The sequence below is a fragment of the Bos indicus x Bos taurus genome, chromosome 5 (genome assembly GCF_003369695.1).
Source record: "Bos indicus x Bos taurus breed Angus x Brahman F1 hybrid chromosome 5, Bos_hybrid_MaternalHap_v2.0, whole genome shotgun sequence".
NCBI lineage: Eukaryota > Metazoa > Chordata > Mammalia > Artiodactyla > Bovidae > Bos > Bos indicus x Bos taurus.
This window is the reverse complement of record NC_040080.1, coordinates 37299770-37321843: the sequence shown is the minus strand read 5'-3', so window position 1 is coordinate 37321843 and position 22074 is coordinate 37299770. Positions and strand designations below refer to the sequence as shown.

At 36.1% G+C, this 22074-nt stretch overlaps 1 protein-coding gene across 2 annotated transcripts in view; it reads left to right on the top strand.

Moving 5' to 3' along the window:
- Positions 1–58: 58 nt before the first annotated feature.
- The window catches only part of INTS13 (integrator complex subunit 13), a 30438-nt gene continuing 8422 nt past the window's right edge, over positions 59–22074 (top strand). Inside the window, exons 1-10 of one of the 2 annotated variants that reach the window (XM_027541577.1) lie at positions 59–606; positions 1594–1829; positions 3994–4068; positions 10539–10741; positions 11131–11211; positions 12741–12831; positions 14390–14518; positions 16245–16329; positions 20778–20867; positions 21078–21167. In XM_027541577.1, the coding sequence (XP_027397378.1) occupies positions 1605–1829; positions 3994–4068; positions 10539–10741; positions 11131–11211; positions 12741–12831; positions 14390–14518; positions 16245–16329; positions 20778–20867; positions 21078–21167 (1069 nt within the window). In that variant the 5' untranslated portion in view covers positions 59–606; positions 1594–1604. Of the gene's footprint in view, positions 607–1593; positions 1830–3993; positions 4069–10538; positions 10742–11130; positions 11212–12740; positions 12832–14389; positions 14519–16244; positions 16330–20777; positions 20868–21059; positions 21168–22074 lie in introns of both variants that reach the window. The other variant, XM_027541576.1, reaches the window with a different exon arrangement.

The window sequence follows — 22074 nt, the reverse complement described above, 5'->3', positions numbered from 1 at the left end:
CGTCCCTCCCCGCTAGTCCACACTCGGGCTTTTGCTCGGCCTCTCGCTAAGTCTCGCGAGTTTTGCTAGGGGAAACGGGCTGGGTGGAGAGACGGAGCAGGGAGATCTAGTGGGAGCCCTTTGCTCTTAGGGGGCCGTGACTGGTTTAGCTGGTGCTGTGGTTGGTACTGCGCTCTTGGGGAGGCTCTCAGGTCGCCGGGATCAGTCTTCCCAATGGGTGATTGGGAAAATTAGCGGGTAGAAAATCTTGAGGGTCGGAGGCAATTTTTTTTCTTAGCTCCGCCCTCTTCCTGTTAGAGACCTGGGCGTCTGGCCCGCCGAGGGGGAAGGGCAGCTTGGCGGGGCTATCGAAGAGTGCTTTGCGCACGCGCCAGTCCGAGTGTGTGAGTGTTTGTGTTCACGCGCAGGCGCGCGCGCGCTCCTGCATTTAGGAAGCCTGGGAAGGACCGGTGTGCTAAGAGATGAACGGGGAAAGCATAGTCCCCTGTCTTTGGTACCAGTCACTCCTGACTGTGCGCTGACCCTCCCCACCCAGCCAGCAGCCTTTTCCAGAGAGGCTGTGGTCCATAGCCTCTGTTCGTTTTCACTGCAGGACCAGGCACGAAAGTAAGCGAACCTCGATCCTGAGGTCTTCCCTATCCACTCACCTTGTACTTTCTACCCCCCACCTTCCAGCAGAGTCTGTCTAGGTTTCTCAAAGAAGAGTTTTGCATGAAGGGGAAATACGTTTGAAAGCAGTAGAAGAAAATAGGTAGATTGTAAAAAGTCAGTTCGTTTTGATGAGCACTTTTGCTCTGTTTACCATGTGCTTTTCGAATGTGGATTTGTCTATTCAGTGTAAGATTTTCTTAGCGAAGCAAGGGAGTTGCTATAAGAAAAGTTCTTGAAGTTCCTCCTCCCCACCAGCGTGATGGTAGCACCTAAGTTTTTCTGTTCTACATGATAAATTTACCGTGGTGTTTCATAAGCTAAGGGGGAGAACGTGAATTTGAGGTCCTTATCCTAATGCGAAGACCTGATACACAGTTATCCTAGGAGATGTTTGTTATGTTTGGGACTTCCCTTTGTTGTCACTCCTCTTTCCAGTTCATTCTTTCTCCCCCTCTACCCTTCTTCAGAAGTCTTGGGATTTTTTTTGGAGGGAAGCCCCAAAATACTGACTGAATTAAGTTTAGGGATTTATATGTAATTGATGTCAATTAACAAGGATGATCAAACGTGTATTTGAAGAGTACTTGTCGTTTATTATGTTTGATATTGTGTAAGAGAAACAATTCGATTATTTGTAAAAATATTTTCTGTTGACAAGTTTAAGTGCATTCCAAAAGCGAAAAATGTATGCATGGATTGCAGTGTTCCCTGCCTGCGGTAGAATAACAGGTTAATATGGAGCAGCTCATCCCTTGAATTGATAGTTACTTTATTGTCATGACCTCATTAAATCTTGTCCTTTGTTGGATAAATTTCATTGAATCCTGATTATTTATGTTCCCTACCAAATCATCTTGAGGAAAAGAGACAGTCATTAGAAATAATTTAAGAGATTAAATGTTATATATAAGATGTTTGGCTAATATATTTTATCCTTTACAGGTTGAAACAAGATGAAGATTTTTTCTGAATCTCATAAAACGGTGTTTGTCGTGGATCACTGCCCTTACATGGCAGAGTCATGCAGACAGCATGTCGAGTTTGATATGCTGGTGAAGAATAGGACCCAAGGAATCATCCCATTGGCCCCCATATCTAAATCGTTGTGGACTTGCTCAGTAGAATCTTCCATGGAATATTGTAGGATAATGTATGACATATTTCCTTTCAAAAAGCTGGTGAGTGTGAAGTACAAGGAAAATCATGATTTCGGGGGTGTACTTAACTGCTTGTTACATTTTTTATATATGAATTTGCTATCAATTTGAGTTACTGTTTATTTGCTACTTTAAAAATGTGGTATATGGAACGCCCCTTTGGGATTAATATGTTACATATATTTAATCGGGGCCAACAATAATAATAACAGCTTACAGTTACAAAGCTCTTCTTACATGTGCTTCATATTTATTAACTCCTATGACTCTCACAACAGTCCTATGCGGTAATTACTGTAATTAATGGGACAATATTCAAACTATGTAATAACCAGAATGGAACAGACACTGACCACTGAGAACTGTTGCCAGCATAAGCAGAAGGGATGTTGGCTGAAAGCACTTTGTCAGAGTATGTTGGTGTGTTTCATGTGAATATTAGTCTTGTTTATTATTGCCTTGTTGGAGATGCAGAAACTGAGGTCAAAAGAAGCAACTGCTCTGAGTCATACAGCTAGTTAGAGGCAGAACCAGAATTCTCAGAACCAGGCTGCTTACAGTTTTAGTGAAAGTGTCCTAAACCGCCGCAGGGTTTGGCCATGTTGTAAAGAAATACTCTTAAGAATGCTAAGTGGAAATTGTTTTTATCAGTAAGAAGGGAAATGTAAGATTGATAAAAATTTCTAGTATGAAAATGATCTTCAGGTTTCAGAATCTCAACTGTTGTATTTAAGGGAAGTCATTTGGTTAGCCACAGTGGATGATGTGTTTTCTGTCTCATTTGGAGCAGCGTAGGCTGGGACCTCTTGTTTAGTCACTTCAGTCATGTCCAGTTCTTTGCGACCCCATGGACTGTAGCCTGCCAGGCTCCTCTGTCCATGGGATTTCCTAGGCAAGAATACTGGAGTGAGTAGGCTGGGACCTAGCCAGTTCATAGACTGGCATAGGCAGAGGAGTAACAGTCAGGCTGAACATGGAAAGTCTAATATATATTACACATTCAGATGTATTCTAAATTAAATATAAATTGCTTTTAGTCCCTCTGTAAATTGTGTATCATGTAGGATAAAAAAAAAGTATGAGAGGAAGCATAATGTAGTGGTTGAGGGCATAGGTTTCGGTTCAAGTTCTGACATCATTAAGCAACCAGCAGTGTGACCTTGATCTTTTTGCTTCATCTCTTCAAGCCTCAGTTTCTTCCCTAGTCAGCATAACACCTCCTTCCTATGATTGTTGTAAGATTTCATTGCAGTAATGTGAGTAAAAGGGCCAGTAAGACATGTTCCTGTCAGATAAACCTCAGGAGAAAAGGTTACTTATCAAACTTACTGGGAAATCAAAACTAGTATTTCACAGATAATAAGAAAAAAGATCATGAATTAGACCGTATAGTTCAGTGAAGAATAAATAATCTCACCCTCCTCCCAAAAGAGAACACAGCCATATTCTGATGTATTTTCTAATATGTCCTTACTGTCATCATCTTACCTGATAGTATTTTTTGGTTTGCATTTTACTTTAAAATTTAGAATGAAGTCCAAATCCATTCTTCTGGCATCCACTGCCTTATGTGATACAACTCCAGCATATTTTTCTGACCTTGTGGTAGTACACAGAGGCTTTTGCATTTGCAGTTTGCTGTACCTAGTATTCTCTACCTCCATTTCTTTCCCTGGCTGTTTTCTTTTGGTCATTTTCGATTCCCCTCTTGCCTGGAGAATCCCAAGGACAGGGGAGCCTGGTGGGCTGCTGTCTATGGGGTCGCACAGAGTCGGACGCTACTGAAGCGACTTAGCAGCAGCAGCAGCAATTGCCACTTTTATAGAGAGCCCTTTTCTGATCAACTGATCTAAAAAAGCTAAACAATTTCTTTTTCATATCATTTATCATTCTCTGAAATCATCTTGTTAGTTTATTTTTGTTTGTATTCTTCCTGCCCTGCCCTCTGTCTTTCTACATCTGAGAACCCCGGATGTTCCCCACGTTGTGAGGGGCAGAACTGTTTTCCTGGTACTGGGTGTTCTGTGTATGTATGAATGAATCAGTCAGCAAACTAGTGCTAGAGACTGCACTTCAATTTGTGTTTGTATTACATATATTAAAAGATATTTATAATTAAATATTTTAAATATGTAATTGAGTGGAATTGGAGTTGAATACTAATTATTTCTTTGAACTCTATTAGGTGAATTTCATTGTAAGTGACTCTGGAGCACATGTTTTAAATTCTTGGACTCAAGAAGACCAAAATTTGCAGGAGGTATGCTTAGGTTTCTTTTGTTTTTTTGCTTAGGTTTTGAGTTGTGGCCATTTTTGAAAATATGTGAGTACAGTAATACTTCCTTAAAAATAATTTTTTTACTGGTGTAGTATTTGCATGTAATTATAAAATACCAACTAACACTAAAAGAAAAACAGCTATCTACCTTCCAGTCTTTCCCCACTTCCTAGAAGCAAGCTTTGAACTCTCTAGCTCATCTAGTATTTACTTCCATATTTCTAAATAACATTTTTACTTCTATTTATAGAGTTCCTAATTTAAATCTTATTTATCATTATTGTCAATGAAGATTTACCTTTTATACTTTCTCTTGCATATCCCACTATGACTGCCCAGTTCCATTCCCTGGTTTTCTCAGTACTGTTATATCAGAAGTTTTGGTTAATTGAAAATTCCATGTTTACATTATGTCTACATAAAGGATTATCCACTCCTAAGCCAAGTAGTGTATGTGATTGTTTCATTTGTGTTTTGTTTAAGGTTTTATTAAAATATAGTTGATTTACAGCTCTGTATAAGTTCAAGATGTACAGCACAATGATTTGACTTCTGTGTTATTTCCTTTCTTGTACAATTTTTTTATGTATTTCTGGAATTTATATTTACTTTTTTCGCTTTTAATATAGTTAGTTTTCTGAGAATATATTGCTGTTTTCCTCATGTCTCTACAAAAAAATTTCGATGTTTTTATTATTGGCGAATTAGAAATTAGGCAGTTTGATTTTTTTTTCCCCCCTTGAAAAACTTCGTGGAGCTCAGTCTTGGGCTGCAGCTGGAACTGGTTGCGTTTCTAGGCCTGTTGCCCTGCTGTCGTCCTCCTTGCTCCCTGCCTTTCAGTTCCCAATTTTTTTCCTCTTTTTTTTGGTGTGTGTGTAATCTCTTGTTTTGGGAGGATATACCCTCCAGAATTTCTGTAATTTACCTTACAGTTTATTCGTACTAGAGATATAAAAATTGAAGTTTGGAAATAATTTTTTCTTCAAAATCCTGAGGGCCTTACTCTACTGTTATATAGCTTCCAGTCTTGTCAAGAAGTCAAATATTTTTTCCTTTGTAAAACGGAAATATTTCTTTGTAACGTTTTAGAAGATTTTCTTTCTCCCTTTTGTTCTGAAATTTCTCAAGTATTCGCCCCAGTGTGGGTCTTTTGTCATTCACTGAGCTAGGGTTTATTTTCTTCCAGAGAAATTTCCCTGTACTGTTTCTATGATAGTGTTCTTGTCTTTGTGTTCTGCATCTCTCTGGAATCCCTATCAGTGGGAAATTGGACTTCCTGAATTAATTCCCTTATTCTTTTTCTCCTTGGTCCTCATTGTTCTTTCTGAGCCTTTTACCTATCTCCTTTTAATCCTTATATGGAACTTTTTATTTGATCATATCTTTAATTTCCAAGAACTTTTACTTATGCTTTAATTATGTACATGTTTGTCATTTTCTTTTCTTGCTTTATGGGTGTAATTTTTTAATATGAAGGTACTAGTAATTTATTTGATGTTTTCTCTTGATCTCTTTGTGTTTTCCGTGTTCTTTTCATGTTGAGGCTTTTCTTAAATGCCTGCTAATACTTGGGTAATGCAGTATTGTTTAAAAGAAAGGCACTCAGCAGCAGGTGAGAAGATCTGCATGTTATGAAGTAGGTATTGCTGACTGGTCTTTGTCATAGTTATCTAATTGTTCTCCCTGGGAGATCTCTGGGTGTCAGAATGGACAGATCACCTCTCTGGGACCACCCAGGGTCTCCAGGGAAGACCTTACACTCTTCTATCTCTATGCTGTAAACCTGATTATCAGCTTTCTGGGAACCAGGGGAGATGGTAGGTAAAATATCGAACTTCCACTCAGTCTTTCTGGTTTTGGTCTGGTATTGTGCTGTCCAATGTACCAGCCATATGTAGCTACTATTAGCTATTAAATAGCTACTATTTAAAATTAAATTTACTGGAAAAGACCTTGATCCTGGGAAAAACTGAGGGCAAAAGGAGAAGAGGATGACAGAGGATGAGATGGTTGGATGACATCACTGACTCATTGGACATGGATTTGAGCAAACTCAGGAAGATAGTGAAGGACAGAGGAGCCTGGTGGGCTGCAGGTCATGGAGTCACAAAGAGTCGGACATGACTTAGTGACTGAACAAAATGCAGTTATAAAGTTCAGTTTCTCTGTAGTACTGGCCATGTTTCAGATGCTCAAATAAAATACATGTGGATAGTGGCTACTGTACAGCACAGATATAGAATATTTCCATCATCACAGAAAATTCTTTTGGGCAGCACTGGTCTAGTGTCTTACCCTTATATTTTGCTGCACTTGGTGAAATCCTTGTTTGGTAACTTCCTGGTTCAGTTCCTCCAAGGGATGTGATTCTGTGTCTGGGGAGAGGTGGTCATTTGTATGGGTAGGGTGTAAGTTTGGGAGTCAAGTTGTACTTTATACTGACGTCAACTTGTTCAGTTTTCAGTATCTTGCTCACTCTTGCTTTGTGTGGTACTTGATACCTCAGTTTCTGAACTTCTCCTAGATTCTGAAAAGCGTATCATCTTGCTTTTCCCCTGTAGGCGCTTAGATTCAGCTAATTCAGTGTTGCTAAGTCGATTACCTGTCCTCCATACATTCTTGCTGACATCTCTTGTTTATTCTCTTGTCTGCTCCTCCATTCTCTTCATATTTGTGAGTTTATTGGGGTTCCCCCCTCTGCCCCCCTGCCTTTGGTGTTTGCTTTTTAAAATTAAATTCCTTTACTACAGTTTTAGTGGGGTTTTAGGAGGAAGCAGAAATAAACCCATGCTCAATACATCAAGTTTATGCTTTTTAAACATGTGTCTAAGGATACTGAGTTTGTGGTAGATTGCATTCTTTGCTGTTGTTTAGTTGGATAGCAGACTTCAGTCTACAAAGTTCTTCACTGATGAATATGAGCAAGAGAGACAAGCATTAGTGAAATATTTTAATACATTATTTTGAACTATTTCATGTTAAAAATTCTCTGTTAATGGATATCCTTTAATGAAAATAGCTCAGTTGTGTCTGACTCTTTGCGACCCCATGGGCTATACAGTCCATGGAATTCTCTAGGTCAGAATACTGGAGTGGGTGGCTATTCCCTTCTCCAGGGGATCTTCCCAACACAGGGCTCAAACCCAGGTCTCCCACATTGCAGGCAGATTCTTTATCAGCTGAGCCACCAGGGAAGCCTTTAATGGAATTAATCCCATATAAATGGGGGTTTTAAACTGAATACTTACGAGAAAATGTGTTTATCACAGTGTTTGGTCTTAAAATGTTGTGATTAACATAATATATAAACATTTCTAATCTTCTTTTCTTTTGAGGTAACTCACTGAAGGTGACAGGTGGGTAGGAGGGCTGTTCTTTGGCTTGTCTTTGCATTTATATCACTCCAGAATGATCTTTATTCTTTAATTGCTTGAAAAAAATATTAAAGATTGCATTCATTCCCCCTGTACAATCTCTTAGAAATAGCATGTATTCTGTTTTGTTCTTTCAAGAGGTACTGTGAAAGAAGGCTGAGGCTTCTCTAGTTGTATATGAATAAAAATAAGTACAAATATGTATAGATTTTCCTTACTGCACCTCTGCAGTGCAGTAAAAGGTATGCATTTGATAATGGTAGATATACTGATGATATGAGAATTACTGTAGTACTTCCTTCTGCTTTCTGAAGGTAAAGAAATATTATATCATACTATATCACAAGAGTTGCTTTTAGATTATGAACTGAAGGGAAACTAGTTGTGAATGCAACCATATAGCAAAGCATTGGTGTTCAGGATGATACAAAGTAATTGACATTTTGTATAAATTATGTATCATCATCTCCATGTTGACACATTTTATGTTTAGCTTTAGTTATCCATGTCACACCTTTCTCTAGTTATTTTGAATAATCATGAGAAAAAATTGAAGTAGATTGATTGAAGAATGTTTAGGCTGGAAGGATTGTAGACATTTTTTGCTTTGGCTCTTTCTTCGTGCTGGTGAAGGTACTGAAGCCCAAGGGGCCAGAGGTAGTTTGACTTACATGCTTAGATTCAGGCCTTCTTCTCGTACATCTCATAATGCTATCCTCTCTGTACATGGTAGATGTTACTTAAAAAATGTGTCAAATTTCAAGAGTCTTGTTTTTGTTAGCTAAATTTAAGTGAAGTCTACAAGTATCATACTAGTGTGGGGCAGGTTCTATTGGTTTCACTTTCAGCGACCCCATGAATCGCAGCATGCCAGGCCTCCCTGTCCATCACCAACTCTCGGAGTTCAGTCAGACTCACGTCCATCGAGTCAGTGATGCCATCCAGCCATCTCATCCTCTGTCGTCCCCTTCTCCTGCCCCCAATCCCTCCCAGCATCAGAGTCTTTTCCAGTGATTCAGCTCTTCACGTGAGGTGGCCAAAGTACTGGAGTTTCAGCTTCAGCATCATTCCTTCCAAAGAAATCCCAGGGCTGATCTCCTTCAGAATGGACTGGTTGGATCTCCTTGCAGTCCAAGGGACTCTCAAGAGTCTTCTCCAACACCACAGTTCAAAAGCATCAATTCTTTGGCGCTCAGCCTTCTAAACAGTCCAACTCTCACATCCATACATGACCACAGGAAAAACCATAGCCTTGACTAGACGGACCTTTGTTGGCAAAGTAATGTCTCTGCTTTTGAATATGCTATCTAGGTTGGTCATAACTTTCCTTCCAAGGAGTAAGCGTCTTTTAATTTCATGGCTGCAGTCACCATCTGCAGTGGTTTTGGAGCCCAGAAAAATAAAGTCTGACACTGTTTCCACTGTAAGGCAGAGCAAGGATTTAAGCCCATATTTATCTGACACCAAAAGTTATAAACTTTTCTCTCTGCTGCTTTCCTGTGACCACAGCACTCCTCTCCTAAAAAGCAGTTTCTCCTGTGAACCAGGAACTTTTATAGTGATGTGTACACAGTATTTTTTCTTTTTGGATTATTGTTTATGAATAGGTAATACCTATGTAGTTTAAAAATAAAATTTGCATATATATTGGCCTGTGTACATATGTACATACATGTGTGTGTAAATAAAAGCTAGGCTTTGAAGAATTTCCCACTTGTCCCCTGCTCCAGTTAGTGGTATACTAGAGCCTGCTTATGTAGCTTGAGAGAGCTGAGTGTGTGAATCCCATCTCACCTTTGCACTCAGTGAAAGATTGAAATAAGCTATCATGGGAGTTTTTAACCATAGATACTGGCAAACACTACAAATTAGGAATTTTTTTTTGTTAAGAGAACTGGTTTACCGGCACATCGTTTATCCCCATCACTATTAGTTTTTAACTGGACCTTCGAATGTATCTTTATGCATACATAGAACAAAGTCCTCGCTCTTTCTTTTAAAGATTGTTTTAGTTATTTTGGATCCTTGCAGTTCCATATGAACTTTCAAATCTGCTTATCAGAAAAGTCACCTGAAATTCTGACAGGGCTTATATTTAATCCTAGTTCAGTTTGGGTAGTATTGTCATCTTAACAATAATAAATCTTCCAATCCAGAAATGTAGAGTGTTTTCTATTCATTTAGATCTTTAATTTATTTCAAGAATATTTCTTAGTCTCAGAGTATAAAATTTGCATTTCCTTTGTTAAATTTATTTCTAAGCATTTTATTCTTTTTGATGCTATTGTAAATGGAATTATTTTCTTAATTTCACTTTTGAATTTTTCTTTGCAAGTGCATAGCAGTGTAGTTGGTTTTGTCTTTTGATCATATACTTGCAACCTTGCTGAGTTTTATTATTTTTAGAAAATTTCTAATGGATTCCTTAGCATTTTCTCCATGCATGATTATTTCATCTGCAATATAGCGATAGTTTTACTTCTTCCTTTCCAATCTGAATTCCTTTTACATCTTTTTCTTTCCTAATTGCCCAGGAGAGAACCTCTAGTACAGTGTTGAATAGACATGGTGAGAGTGGATATCCTTCTGTTTCTAATCTTAGAGGGAATGCATCTATTAAGCATGATATTATGTGTAGGTTTTTCATAGATGCCTTTTATCTGCTTGAGAAAGTTCCCTTCTGTTTCTAGTTTGTTAACTGTTTTTATCATGAAAAGATTTTATTTTATTTTTTTACTTTGGCTCATTTAATCCTCTCTCAACCCATGAAGGGATTTTAGATTTTTGTCAAATGCTTTTTCTGGAGCTAATCATATGGTTTTTAAAAATTCTATTGATAGCATTTGCATTAATTAATTTTTAGATGTTAAATCAACTTTGCATTCCTGGGATAAGTCCCACTTGGTCATGGTATATAATTCTTTTGAAATGTTGCTGGATTCAGTTTCCTAGTATGTTGTTGAAGACACTTGTCTCCATGTTTATAACATACATTGGTCTATAGTTTCCATTTCTTGTGATGCCTTTGTCTGACTTGTGCTTATTCTTGTCAACGTAATTGTTTCCCCTTTTACTTAGCTGATGGCAGCATTAGCTGCTGTTGGGCCTCCTAATCCACGGGCAGATCCAGAATGCTGCAGTATTCTGCATGGTCTCGTTGCAGCAGTGGAAACCCTCTGTAAAATTACTGAATACCAACATGAGGCTCGTACTCTGCTGATGGAGAACGCAGAACGTGTTGGAAATAGAGGACGGATAATTTGCATTACTAATGCAAAAAGGTGAGATGTTAATCACAGTAATTCTTACTGAGGAATTTTTCATGTCCTACTATAGTTTTTAATTTAAAAAAGTAGAGGCAACATGTTAGCATTTAAGCATATCACATGTGGCCTTTCTAATATCACAGCTGTGTTCCCAGTTCTAAAATATCCAGTTCACCTCAGTGAAACTGTTTGAATTGTTATGATGTAGGTCAATTTGACTTTTTTCCCCTCTCTAGGTTTTCATTCAGTTGGTTGTTTGATATTGTGAATGAGCATGCTACAGACAATCCTTATCGCAGTAATTAAAGTGCCTGTAACATGATACCACAGCTGAATAGTGTGTTTAATTAATTTTTTTCTCTTATTGTTTATTTAACTTGTTTATATCTTTTTCTATCCCATAGTGATAGTCATGTGCGAATGCTTGAGGACTGTGTCCAAGAAACAATTCATGAGCATAACAAACTTGCTGCAAATTCAGATCAGTGAGTAAAATCCATAAATGGAATAAATATTCCATTTTTATGGTCCTGTTTATTTCATTATAATTATTCTAGTAATTTGATTAGTAATTGGTAGCATTCCCTTGACTTCTCTACTGGCTCTACAAATTAGTCAAAACATGTGTTTGATCAGCAACTTCTTGTCCCATTTTCCCTTTCACTATAAGATTTTACTTTTTGCTCACAGGAAAGGTGAGCAGAAGGATAATATAATAAATAAATTTATAATGCATATTTTTAATGGCTAGATCTCATACTCTGTTACAAATCTATAAAATGCCAAATCAAAACATTACAGCTAATTACATTGTATGAATTTTTTAAAAAGAAAAAAGCTACTAAAGACATGTTTGGGACAATTGTAGTGTGGAGTATATGTTAGATTGAGCTACTATTAAATTTCTAGGTGGAGTACTGGTATTATTGTTAACAAGTAGGATTATTCTCACTAGGAGAAGGAAGTATGCTCAGGTATGTAGGAGTGAAGTATCATTGCCTCTGCAACTTACCCTTAAATGACTTAGTGAAAAAAAGAAACTGTACATCTATTTAGTCATTTATAATGAAAATGAATGTAACTAACAGTGAATATAGGTTAAGGATATATGGGTGTTCATTGAATAGTTCCTTTCTTTTAATTTTTCTGTAGGTTTGGAAATTTTAAAATAAAAAGTTGGCTCACAGATACAGAGAACAAACTAGTAGTTAGTGGAAAGAGGGAAGGGTGGAGGGGCAAGTTAGGGGTAAGGATTAAGAGGTACAAACTACTGTATATAAATAACTAAGCTACAAGGATATAGTGTACAACACGGGGAATATAGCCAATATTTTGTAGTAACTATAAATGGAGTATAATTTTTTAAAATTGTGAATCACACTGTGTTGTAAACCTGCAACTTTTATTATTGTACATCAGCTGCACCTCAGTTTAAAAAATTAAATAAAATAAAATGGAGGGGCAAACACGGATAAAAAGTTGGGGTAACTTTTTAGTATTACAGATCCTGTATTCTTGGAGATAACCAATTATAGGTCATATAGTTGCCTGATTTTGCCCTTAAAAACGCTAGTATGTATGTGTATGCTCTCAGTTGCAGCCTACTCTATGTACTGTAGCCTGTCAAGCTCCTTGGAACATGGAATTTTCAAGGCAGGAATAGTGGAGAGGGTTGCCATTTAAATACTAGTGAAAGGGAAATTAATACACAATATATTCATTTTTCTCTGTGGCAGTTATCTTTTGAAAATTATACCAGAATGTAAGAATTTTTATCCTTCAAACACACAGAAAATGATCATTTTTGCATTTGAATTAAATTCATAAAAATTATTCGTTAAATGTTCATAGAAGGATAGCAATTATACAGTATTTCCGAATATTTAGCTTTTATGTTAACTGTACTAATCTGATTTATACACTGTTTTAGTATATTAAATGTTTATGGTTTACCTGCCTGAATTCTTTCCATAGTATGTGTTCTTATATTTTAAGTGAAAAGTTTTTCTTTAAGTCTCATGCAGATTCAGAAATGTGAGCTAGTCTTGATCCACACCTACCCTGTTGGTGAAGACAGCCTTGTATCTGATCGTACTAAGAAAGAGGTAAGTAGAGGTCATGGAAGAAGAGGTCATTGTTAGTTATTAATGATAAACACAAGGCTTAGCATAAGAATGATCAGATTGCCAACATTTTCTGCTAAGAAAATTTAGTTTTGAAATCTACCTGTATGGCAAAATACCTGGATTGGTGCTTTATGTTATAATTGTAGATTTTGAAAGTATTTTCTGTTTTGCTTGCCTCTTAATGTTTATTTCAAATAACTTCATTGTCAAACCACACATAATCTGTATTGTTTCTCAAATTTCAATTACTGTTTGTGTGTGTGAGTTGCTCAGTTGTGTCTGACTCTTTGTAACCCCATGGACTGTAGCCTGCCAGGCTCCTCCATCCATGGGAGTTTTCTAGGCAAGAATACTGGAGTAGGTTGCCATTTCCTTCTCCAGGGGATCTTCCTGACCCAGGGATTGAACCCAGGTCTCCCACATTGCAGTCAGACTCTTATCATCTGAGCCAAATTGCTTTAATGACTTCTTATTCTGGAAAACTTTCTTTTTTTTCCTCATTAGAAGAAAAATACACTCTTTAGTCAAAATATACTCCTATAGAAAAGAAATTAATTTTACCTGTCCAGAAGGGAAAAGACTAATTTCCAACCTTAGTTTTACTTTTCAAATAAATTGGCACAATTTTAAAGGAAAAGATGAGTCTGTTGATTATTAAATGGATTCACATAGCATAGACCATATCAGTGGTCTGTGTTTAGCAATACAGATATATGTGTTTATATAATGATATTAAATGTATATGTTCTTATTTCTGTTTTTTTTATTTAGCATTATTTATTATAAACATCTAAAGTATTAATGAATTTTTTTTATAACTTTAAAAAAAATTTTTTTATTACTATTATTTTTTAATTTTTTTTTTAGGTTATCTCTGTCATTGTATTTTAGGTGATTTCCAGTGTAAACCCATTTTTTTGTTAGCTTTTTTGTAACTCTTGATAACATGACAGTACTTTGACTTTATGATAAGTAAACAATTTACTTACGATAAATATTACCCTGGAATGAATAAAATGTTACCTTGTTATAAGTGACTTTTGGCTGCCTTATTACATTTATTGGTGACAAAATATGACATTTGTAGTGATTTTCATTCTTTGTAATGAGCAGTGTTATCTGCAGAGGTTTGTCTTCTTCACAAAATTAATTATTCTACAGTATTTCTGTGGGTCACTTCAAATCAATTTTGCATATAGATAAATAGAAGTAAAACTTATAAATTAAAATATATATTTAAATCAAAGATTATTCTACTCTGAGTTTCAAGAGGACAGAGATTTTCCCTGTTCACTGCTGTATCCTCCAATAACTCACAATTTCTAGTAATCAATATAGTAAGTTCTCCTTACCTGTTGACTGAATGAATGAATAAATATGTATTACTAAGATAATGATTATGATTAACTTATGGATCTTTTGTTTCCTATCTCAAAAGTTTTAAAGTACTTAATTTTTATGGGTTGAAGTAAAATATTTAGCCCTAAGTTACAATGTATTAATGTTTTGTGTGTTTTTTTTTCATACTTCTCTATAGTTGTCCCCGGTTTTAACCAGTGAAGTTCATAGTGTTCGTGCAGGACGGCATCTTGCTACCAAATTAAATATTTTAGTACAGCAGCATTTCGACTTGGCTTCAACTACTATTACTAATATTCCAATGAAGGTAGGCAGTTCTTTTTCTTGTTATTTTGAAAACTGCTTTGCTTTTTAAATGTTTGCTTGATATGTATTATTTGTTTTAATGAACCTTAATTCTTTCTTCCCATATCATATTTTCTGTTTTGCTAGCCCACATTCAGTGTCTTTGACCAGGTTAGTAAATAATGAAAAGCAACATGAAAGGATCACAGAACAAAATGCACTATTTTTTTCCTAATTTGAACCTTCTGTATCAGCTTTTTTGTTTTTAATTTTGTTCTCATTATTTTCGTCAAAATATAATTTTCATCTGAAATGATTACTTTTTTCTGTGATTCTTTTCCTGACAGTTGTTATTAGATTTAACTCACTTCGTGTGTTCTAGTAGATCTGTTTCCTTTATTTTTGTTCTTCCATACACACTATAAAGGTGTTTATAACTGATAGGTCTAACTAGGGGAAAAAAGTTTATGATTTTAAACAAGTTTATTATTCTAGTTGAAAAACTACCATATGAGTCTTATGATTTTACTAAAGGATTTTCTTAGGAATCTATTACTAACTTTCATTTTCATTATGGGCTTACCTGATGACTCAGTGGTCAAGATTCTGCCTGCCAATGCAGGAGATGTGGGTTCAATCCCTGGGTCGGGAGGATCCCCCGGAGGAGGAAATGACAACCCACTCCAGTAGTCTTGCCTGGGAAATACCACAGACAGAGGAGCCTGGAGCACTACAGTCCATGGGGTCACAAAAGAGTCAGACACAACTTGGTGACTAAATAACAGCAGCAACAGCGTTTTCATTATATTACTTAGTTGTCTTAAGACCAGTACGACGCCTGGCCTATAGAAAGCTTCACATGAATTTTTACTGAGTGGAGTTAAGTTTAATTGTATTGTTTATGTCTACAAACATAAAGTAGCCAGTATATCTAAACATTTAAATTCATTTCTTATAAGTCCAGTTGTATTTTTTTGCATATTATAAAAACAAATTTGCATGAGAAATGTAATATTTTCATTATTAATTCCTTCCTTATACCAGTGGGAGGCTCTTCAGTGGAAATCATAGCCTTAATAGATCAGTTTTGGTGAGGAAGCAATTAAGTAAAATAGCATAATAGATACACTTTATATAATTTCATGAGTTGTAAGCAAAATCCTCTGAGGATGATAGATACATTACTTTTTAAATCTGACCATATTTGTGTGTTACTGGTGTGACTCCTCAATCTCTGTCTCTTTCTTGTAAATAGATAATACTAAAGTTTCTATTTACTGTTTAGTGAAAACAAGTTGCTGAACTTGTTTATTAGTCTGTATTTGCTATTTTATATAATTGGTGCTTGTTTAATTTACTATAGGAATTTAAAGATGCTATTTCCTCCTTTAAACAACTATTGTACAATTAGCAAACTATTTGAGTTATGTTATGTTTGCGTATAAAAAAGTATTGGCAGGACAATGCATTCAGAGTAAAAAAAAATCTGAATTTCTAGATTAGTCATCTACGTTAATTCTGACATAAAAACCATTACTTTATTGCTGAAATGTAGCCAGTAGTTTTTTTCATATAGTTTGTATTGAATTGGAAAATCATTGCATCTTTAAATAGATTAATTACTGAGCACATTGTCCCATTATTATAGCTAATTACTGTTGAGTATATTTGATCTCACTTTAAGCAAAATGAATAATTAATTCATTTTTTAAAAATCAAAGCCAAGTTATTTTTAATTTTGCTTTAAGGAAGAACAACATGCTAACACATCTGCCAATTATGATGTGGAGCTGCTTCATCACAAAGATGCACATGTAGATTTCCTAAAAAGTGGTAAGTAAGAGACATTGGAAAGTATTATTTTATAAGATCTAACATAGGAAAACATACTAACAGCTTTGAGATGTTCTTGAGTAACTAATCTGATGACTTTAGTTCATCCCTTTGCAAACTTATCTGACAGTGTCACCCATTAATCGCCATGGAACCTAGTGTTCTATTGAGTATACTTTGGGAAAGATGAGGCTAATGGAACAAATACAGGTATACCTTGTTTTATCATGCTTTGCTTTAGCAGATGTAGCTTTTTTTTTTTTTTTTAACAAATTGAATGTTTGTTGAATAAATCTATTGTTGTCATTTTTTAATAGCACTTGCTCACTTCATGTCTCTGTGTCACATTTTGGTGATTCTCACAATATTTCAGACTTTTTCATCATCATTATATTTGTTACGGTCACCTGTGATCGATGGTCTTTGATGTTGCTGTTGTAATTGTCTTGGGGTACCACAAACTGTACCCATATAAGACAGAGAACTTATCCATAAATGTTTCTGACTGCTCCACAAACTGGCTGTTCTCTGTCTCTTTCTTCTTGGGCCACCCTATTCCCTGAGACACAAAAATACTGATGTTATCAGATTAGATAATCTCCAGGTCCATCCGTGTTGCTGCAAATGGTGTTATTTCATGCTTTTTAATGGCTGAGTAATACTCCTTGGTATGTATGTATCATACCTTCTTTATCCATTCATCTTCACTGGACATTTAGGTTCTTCTGTGTCTTGACTGTTGTAAACAGTGCTGCAGTGAAAATTGGGCTGCATGTATCTTTCTGAATTAGTTTTCTCTAGGTACATGCCCAAGAGTGGGCTTGCTGGATCATACAGTAGCTCTATTTTTAGTTTTTTAAAGAACGTCAGTACTGTTCTCCATAATGGCTGTGTTAATTTACATTCTCATCAACAGTGTGAGAGGGTTCCTTTTTCTTGTCAACCTCACCAACATTTATTGTTCGCAGATTTTTTTTGATTATGGCCATTCTGATACCTCATTGTAGTTTTGATTTGCATTTCTCTAATAATTAACAATATTGAGCATCTTTTCATATGCCTCTTGGCCATGTGTATATCGTCTTTGAAGAAATGTCTCTTTAGGTCTTTTGCCCATTTTTTGATTGGATTGTTTTTTGATATTGAGCTGCATGAGCTGTTTGTAAATTTTGGAGACTAATCCCTTGTCCATCACATCATTTGCAAATATTTTCTCCCATTCTGTGGGTCATCACTTCATTTTGTTTATGATTTCCTTTGCTGTGAAAAAGCTTTTGAGTTTAATTATGTCCCATTTGTTTATTTTTGTTTTAATTTTCATTATCTGGACATCTCTCGCTTTAAATCAAAAACTCAAAATGATTAAGCTTAGTGAGGAAGGCATGTTGAAAGCCAAAATAGGCTGAAAGTGAGGCCTCTTGTGCCAAACAGTTAGCCAAGTTGTGAATGCAAAGGAAAAGTTCTTGAAGGAAATTAAAAGTGCTACTTCAGTGAACAGAGAAATAATAAGAAAGTGAAACAGCCTTATTGGTGGTGACATGCAGAAGGTTACAGTGGTCTAGATAGAAGATTAGACTAGCCACAATATTGCCAAAAGCCAAAACCTGATCCAGAGCAAGGCCTTCACTCTTCAATTCTGTGAAGGCTGAAAGAGATGAGGAAGATACAGAAGAAAAGTTTGAAGCTAGCAGAGGCTGGTTCATGAGATTTAAGCAAAGAAACTCTAAAACATACAAATGCACGGTGAAGCAGCAACTGCTGATGTGAAGCTGCAGCAAGTTATTCAGAAGATCAAGCTCAGTAATCACTGAAGTTGGTTGGCTATACTAAACAACAGATTTTCAGTGTAGATTAGACAGCCTTCTTTTGAAAGAAGATGCCATCTAGAACTCTCATGGCTAGAGAGAGGTCAGTGTCTGACTTCAAAACTTCAGAGGAAAGGCAGACATTTTTATTAGGGTCTAATGCAGCTGGTGACTTTAAGGCAATGGTTATTTACCATTCTGAAAATCCTAGGGCCCTTAGGAATTATGCTAAATCTATTCCACCTGTGCTCTATCAGCATAACAACAAAGCCCGGATAATAGCACATCAGTTGACATCATGATTTACTGATTCTAAGTAACAACAGGGTCTTCTGATTTTAAGCCCACTGTTGAAACCTACTGCTCAGACAAAAGGGTTTCTTTCAAAATGTTACTGCTTGTTGCACAGTACGTCTGATATCTCAAGAGCTCTGATGGAGACATCAGTGAGATTAATGTTTTCATGCCTACGAACACAACATCCATTCTGCAGCACATGGATGAAAGAGTAATTTTGACTTTCAAGCCTTGTGTTTAGTGACTCAGTCATGTCTGACTCTTTTCAACGCTATGGACTGAGACTTGTCTGTCTATGGGATTTTTCCAGGCAAGAATACTGGAGTGGGTTGCCATTTCCTCCTCCAGGGGATCTTTCTGACACAGGGATCAAACCCACATCTCCTTCCTGCCTCTCCTACACTGGCAGGTGAATTCTTTACCACTTGAGCCATATGGGAAGCCCTTCAGAAGCCTTACTATTTAAGAAATATATTTTGTAGAACTATAATTGCCTTTGATAGTGATTCCTCTGATTGAGCTCAGCTAAAAATACTGGATCATTGAAAAAGCAAGAGAGTTCCAGAAAAATGTCTATTTCTGCTTTATTGACTATGCTAAAGCCTTTGACTGTGTGGATCACAATAAACTGTGGACGATTCTTCAAGAGTTGGGAATACCAGACCATCTAACCTGTCTCTTGCGAAACCTATATGCAGGTCAGGAAGCAACAGTTAGAACTGGACACAGAACAACAGACTGGTTCCAAATAGGAAAAGGAGTGCGTCAAGGCTGTATATTGTCACCCTGCTTATTTACCTTCTATGCAGAGTACATCTGCATAGATGTTTCTCATGTTTCTTCATGAGAAACGCTGGGCTGGAAGAAGCCCAAGCTGGAATCAAGATTGCCGGGAGAAATATCAATAACCTCAGATATGTAGATGACCCCACCCTTATGGCAGAAAGGGAAGAGGAACTCAAAAGCCTCTTGATGAAAGTGAAAGAGGAGAGTGACAAAGTTGGCTTAAAGCTCAACATTCAGAAAACTAAGATCATGGCATCTGGTCCCATCACTTCATGGGAAATAGATGGGGAAACAGTGGAAACAATGTCAAACTTTATTTTTTTGAGCTCCAAAATCACTGCAGATAGTGATTGCAGCCAGGAAATTAAAAGACACTTACTCCTTAGAAGGAAAGTCATGACCAACCTAGATAGCATATTCGAAAGCAGAGACATTACTTTGCCAACAAAGGTCCATCTAGTCAAGGCTATGGTTTTTCCAGTAGTCATGTATGGATGTGAGAGCTGGACTGTGAAGAAAGCTGAGCACCGAAGAATTGATGCTGTTGAACTGTGGTTTTGGAGAAGACTCTTGAGAGTCCCTTGGACTGCAAGGAGATCCAACCAGTCCATCCTAAAGATGATCAGTCCTGGGTGTTCATTGGAAGGACTGATGCTAAAGCTGAAACTCCAATACTTTGGCCACCTCATGTGAAGAGTTGACTCATTGGAAAAGACCCTGATGTTTGGAGGGATTGAGGGCAGGAGGAGAAGGGGACAACAGAGGATGAGATGGCTGGGTGGCATCACCGACTCGATGCACATGAGTTCGGGTAAACTCTGGGAGTTGGTGATGGACAGGGAGGCCTGGCATGCTGCAATTCATGGGGTTGCAAAGAGTCAGACACGACTGAGCGACTGAACTGAACTGAAAAATGTTGAAAACCTTCTGGAAAAGATTTACCATTCTAGATGTTGTTAACATTTATTGTTTGTGGGAAGAGGTCAAAACATCACCTTAACAGGAGTTTGGGAGAAGTTGATTTCAACCCTCTCAGATGACTTTGAGGAGTTTAAGACTTCAGTGTTGTCATTATTTTGACATCTGTTGACTAAACTCCATTCAGGCAAAAAGTGTTCACTTATATCTCATATATTTAACTTATAGACTCCTCATTTTATGTTTTTTCTAATAAATTTATTGGGATTCAGAACAATGAGTTATGTATTTTAGATTCCTGAAGGTTTAGTTATATAACTACATTATTTTATCATTTAATAGTGTCGGAGGGAAACAGTTGTAGATTCTTGAAATGTAAAAAATTTTGCTGTTGGTTTTTAGTGTAGTGAATAAAATGATTTAAGTTATTAATAACAAATGTGGAGGAAAATAAAGTACCTATTTTAATAATAACTAATATCCAAACTCTGGTGTTTTTCTAATAGCCTTAGTAAAAAAGATGTTCTCCCAGACTTATTTTCTCTTATAAAGCTTAAACTCTTTCAGAAATCTTGGCACATGTTTGAAGTTTGTGATCTATTTAATAATGTTAATCAGTATTTCTCTAAATTATTTTTAAAGGTGATAACCATTTAAGTGGCAGCAGTAGAGAAGGCTCATTTAAAGAAACAATAACATTGAAGTGGTGCACACCAAGGACAAATAACATTGGTAGGTACTTAAAAATAATTGAAAGTGAAAAGAATAAATCAAAAGGTTCTTTTTAAGTATTAGGTAGGGTTCATTTGTTTCTTTTTGAATTTTTGTTTTTCATTATTTTAGGGGCTCAAAGAACAAGTTTTTGTTTTTGCTAATTTTTCTCTTTTAATTGTAGAAATATTTCTTTATATTCTTTCAAATCAGTATTTTCTTCTATTTCAGAATTACACTATTGCACTGGCGCTTACCGAATTTCACCTGTAGATGTAAATAGCAGACCTTCCTCCTGCCTTACTAATTTTCTTCTAAATGGTAACTTTATTTGTTTTTACTGAGATTATTACAAGTGAATCATTAGAATATGTGAAAATGTGAATTCTGGAAAAGCTTAAATATAGTCTATAACCATTTTATTTTCCAAAGCTGTTTGGCTTCGGTAGCTAAGTCACGTTCAACTCTTACAACCCCATGTACTGTAGCCTGCCAGGCTCCTCTGTCCATAGGATTCTCCAGGCAAGAATACTGGAGTGGGTCTCCATTTCCTTCTCCAGGGGATCTTCCCGACCCGGTCATCAAACCCAGGACTCCTGCATTGCAGGCAGATTCTTTACCAACTGAGCTACGAGGGAAGCCCAAAGCTGTTTTAAAATTGTATAAATACCCTTTAACAGTTTTTACTAATGTTTAAAAATAAGTTGACTTTATGTCTTTCAGACTGTTGTATCTAAGTAAATTTATTTAGTATATTTTTTGGTATTTTTATTTTAAAAAGTTGACATTTAGAGTCTTAAGTTGATTTTTTTGGAAGATAGAATGATATAGATTATCATGGCCTATTGAATTTTAAATTATAAAATATAAATGAACTTATTTCTCTTTACTATTCCTTTATCATAAATAAATATTCTATTTTCAGTAATATGTGATGTGATTCTTAAGAGATATAACTTTAAAGCTGTGGTTTCTTCGAGTAAAAAAAAAAAAAATTTTAGGCCAAATTATTGAATTCCATTTACTAAATCTAAATTCCATTGACTCTTTTGGTGATTCTTATAATAACTAGGTTTTGGAACCACCATAGTAAAGAGTTACTCTGCCTTTATCATAAAGTTAATTCAATTGTTCTATTAAACACAGTTTGATTATCAGATTAGGTAAAGTCCAGATTAAACAACATTTGGTCATGTAAAATAGAAAGTAGTAACAGTAACTGTGCTGA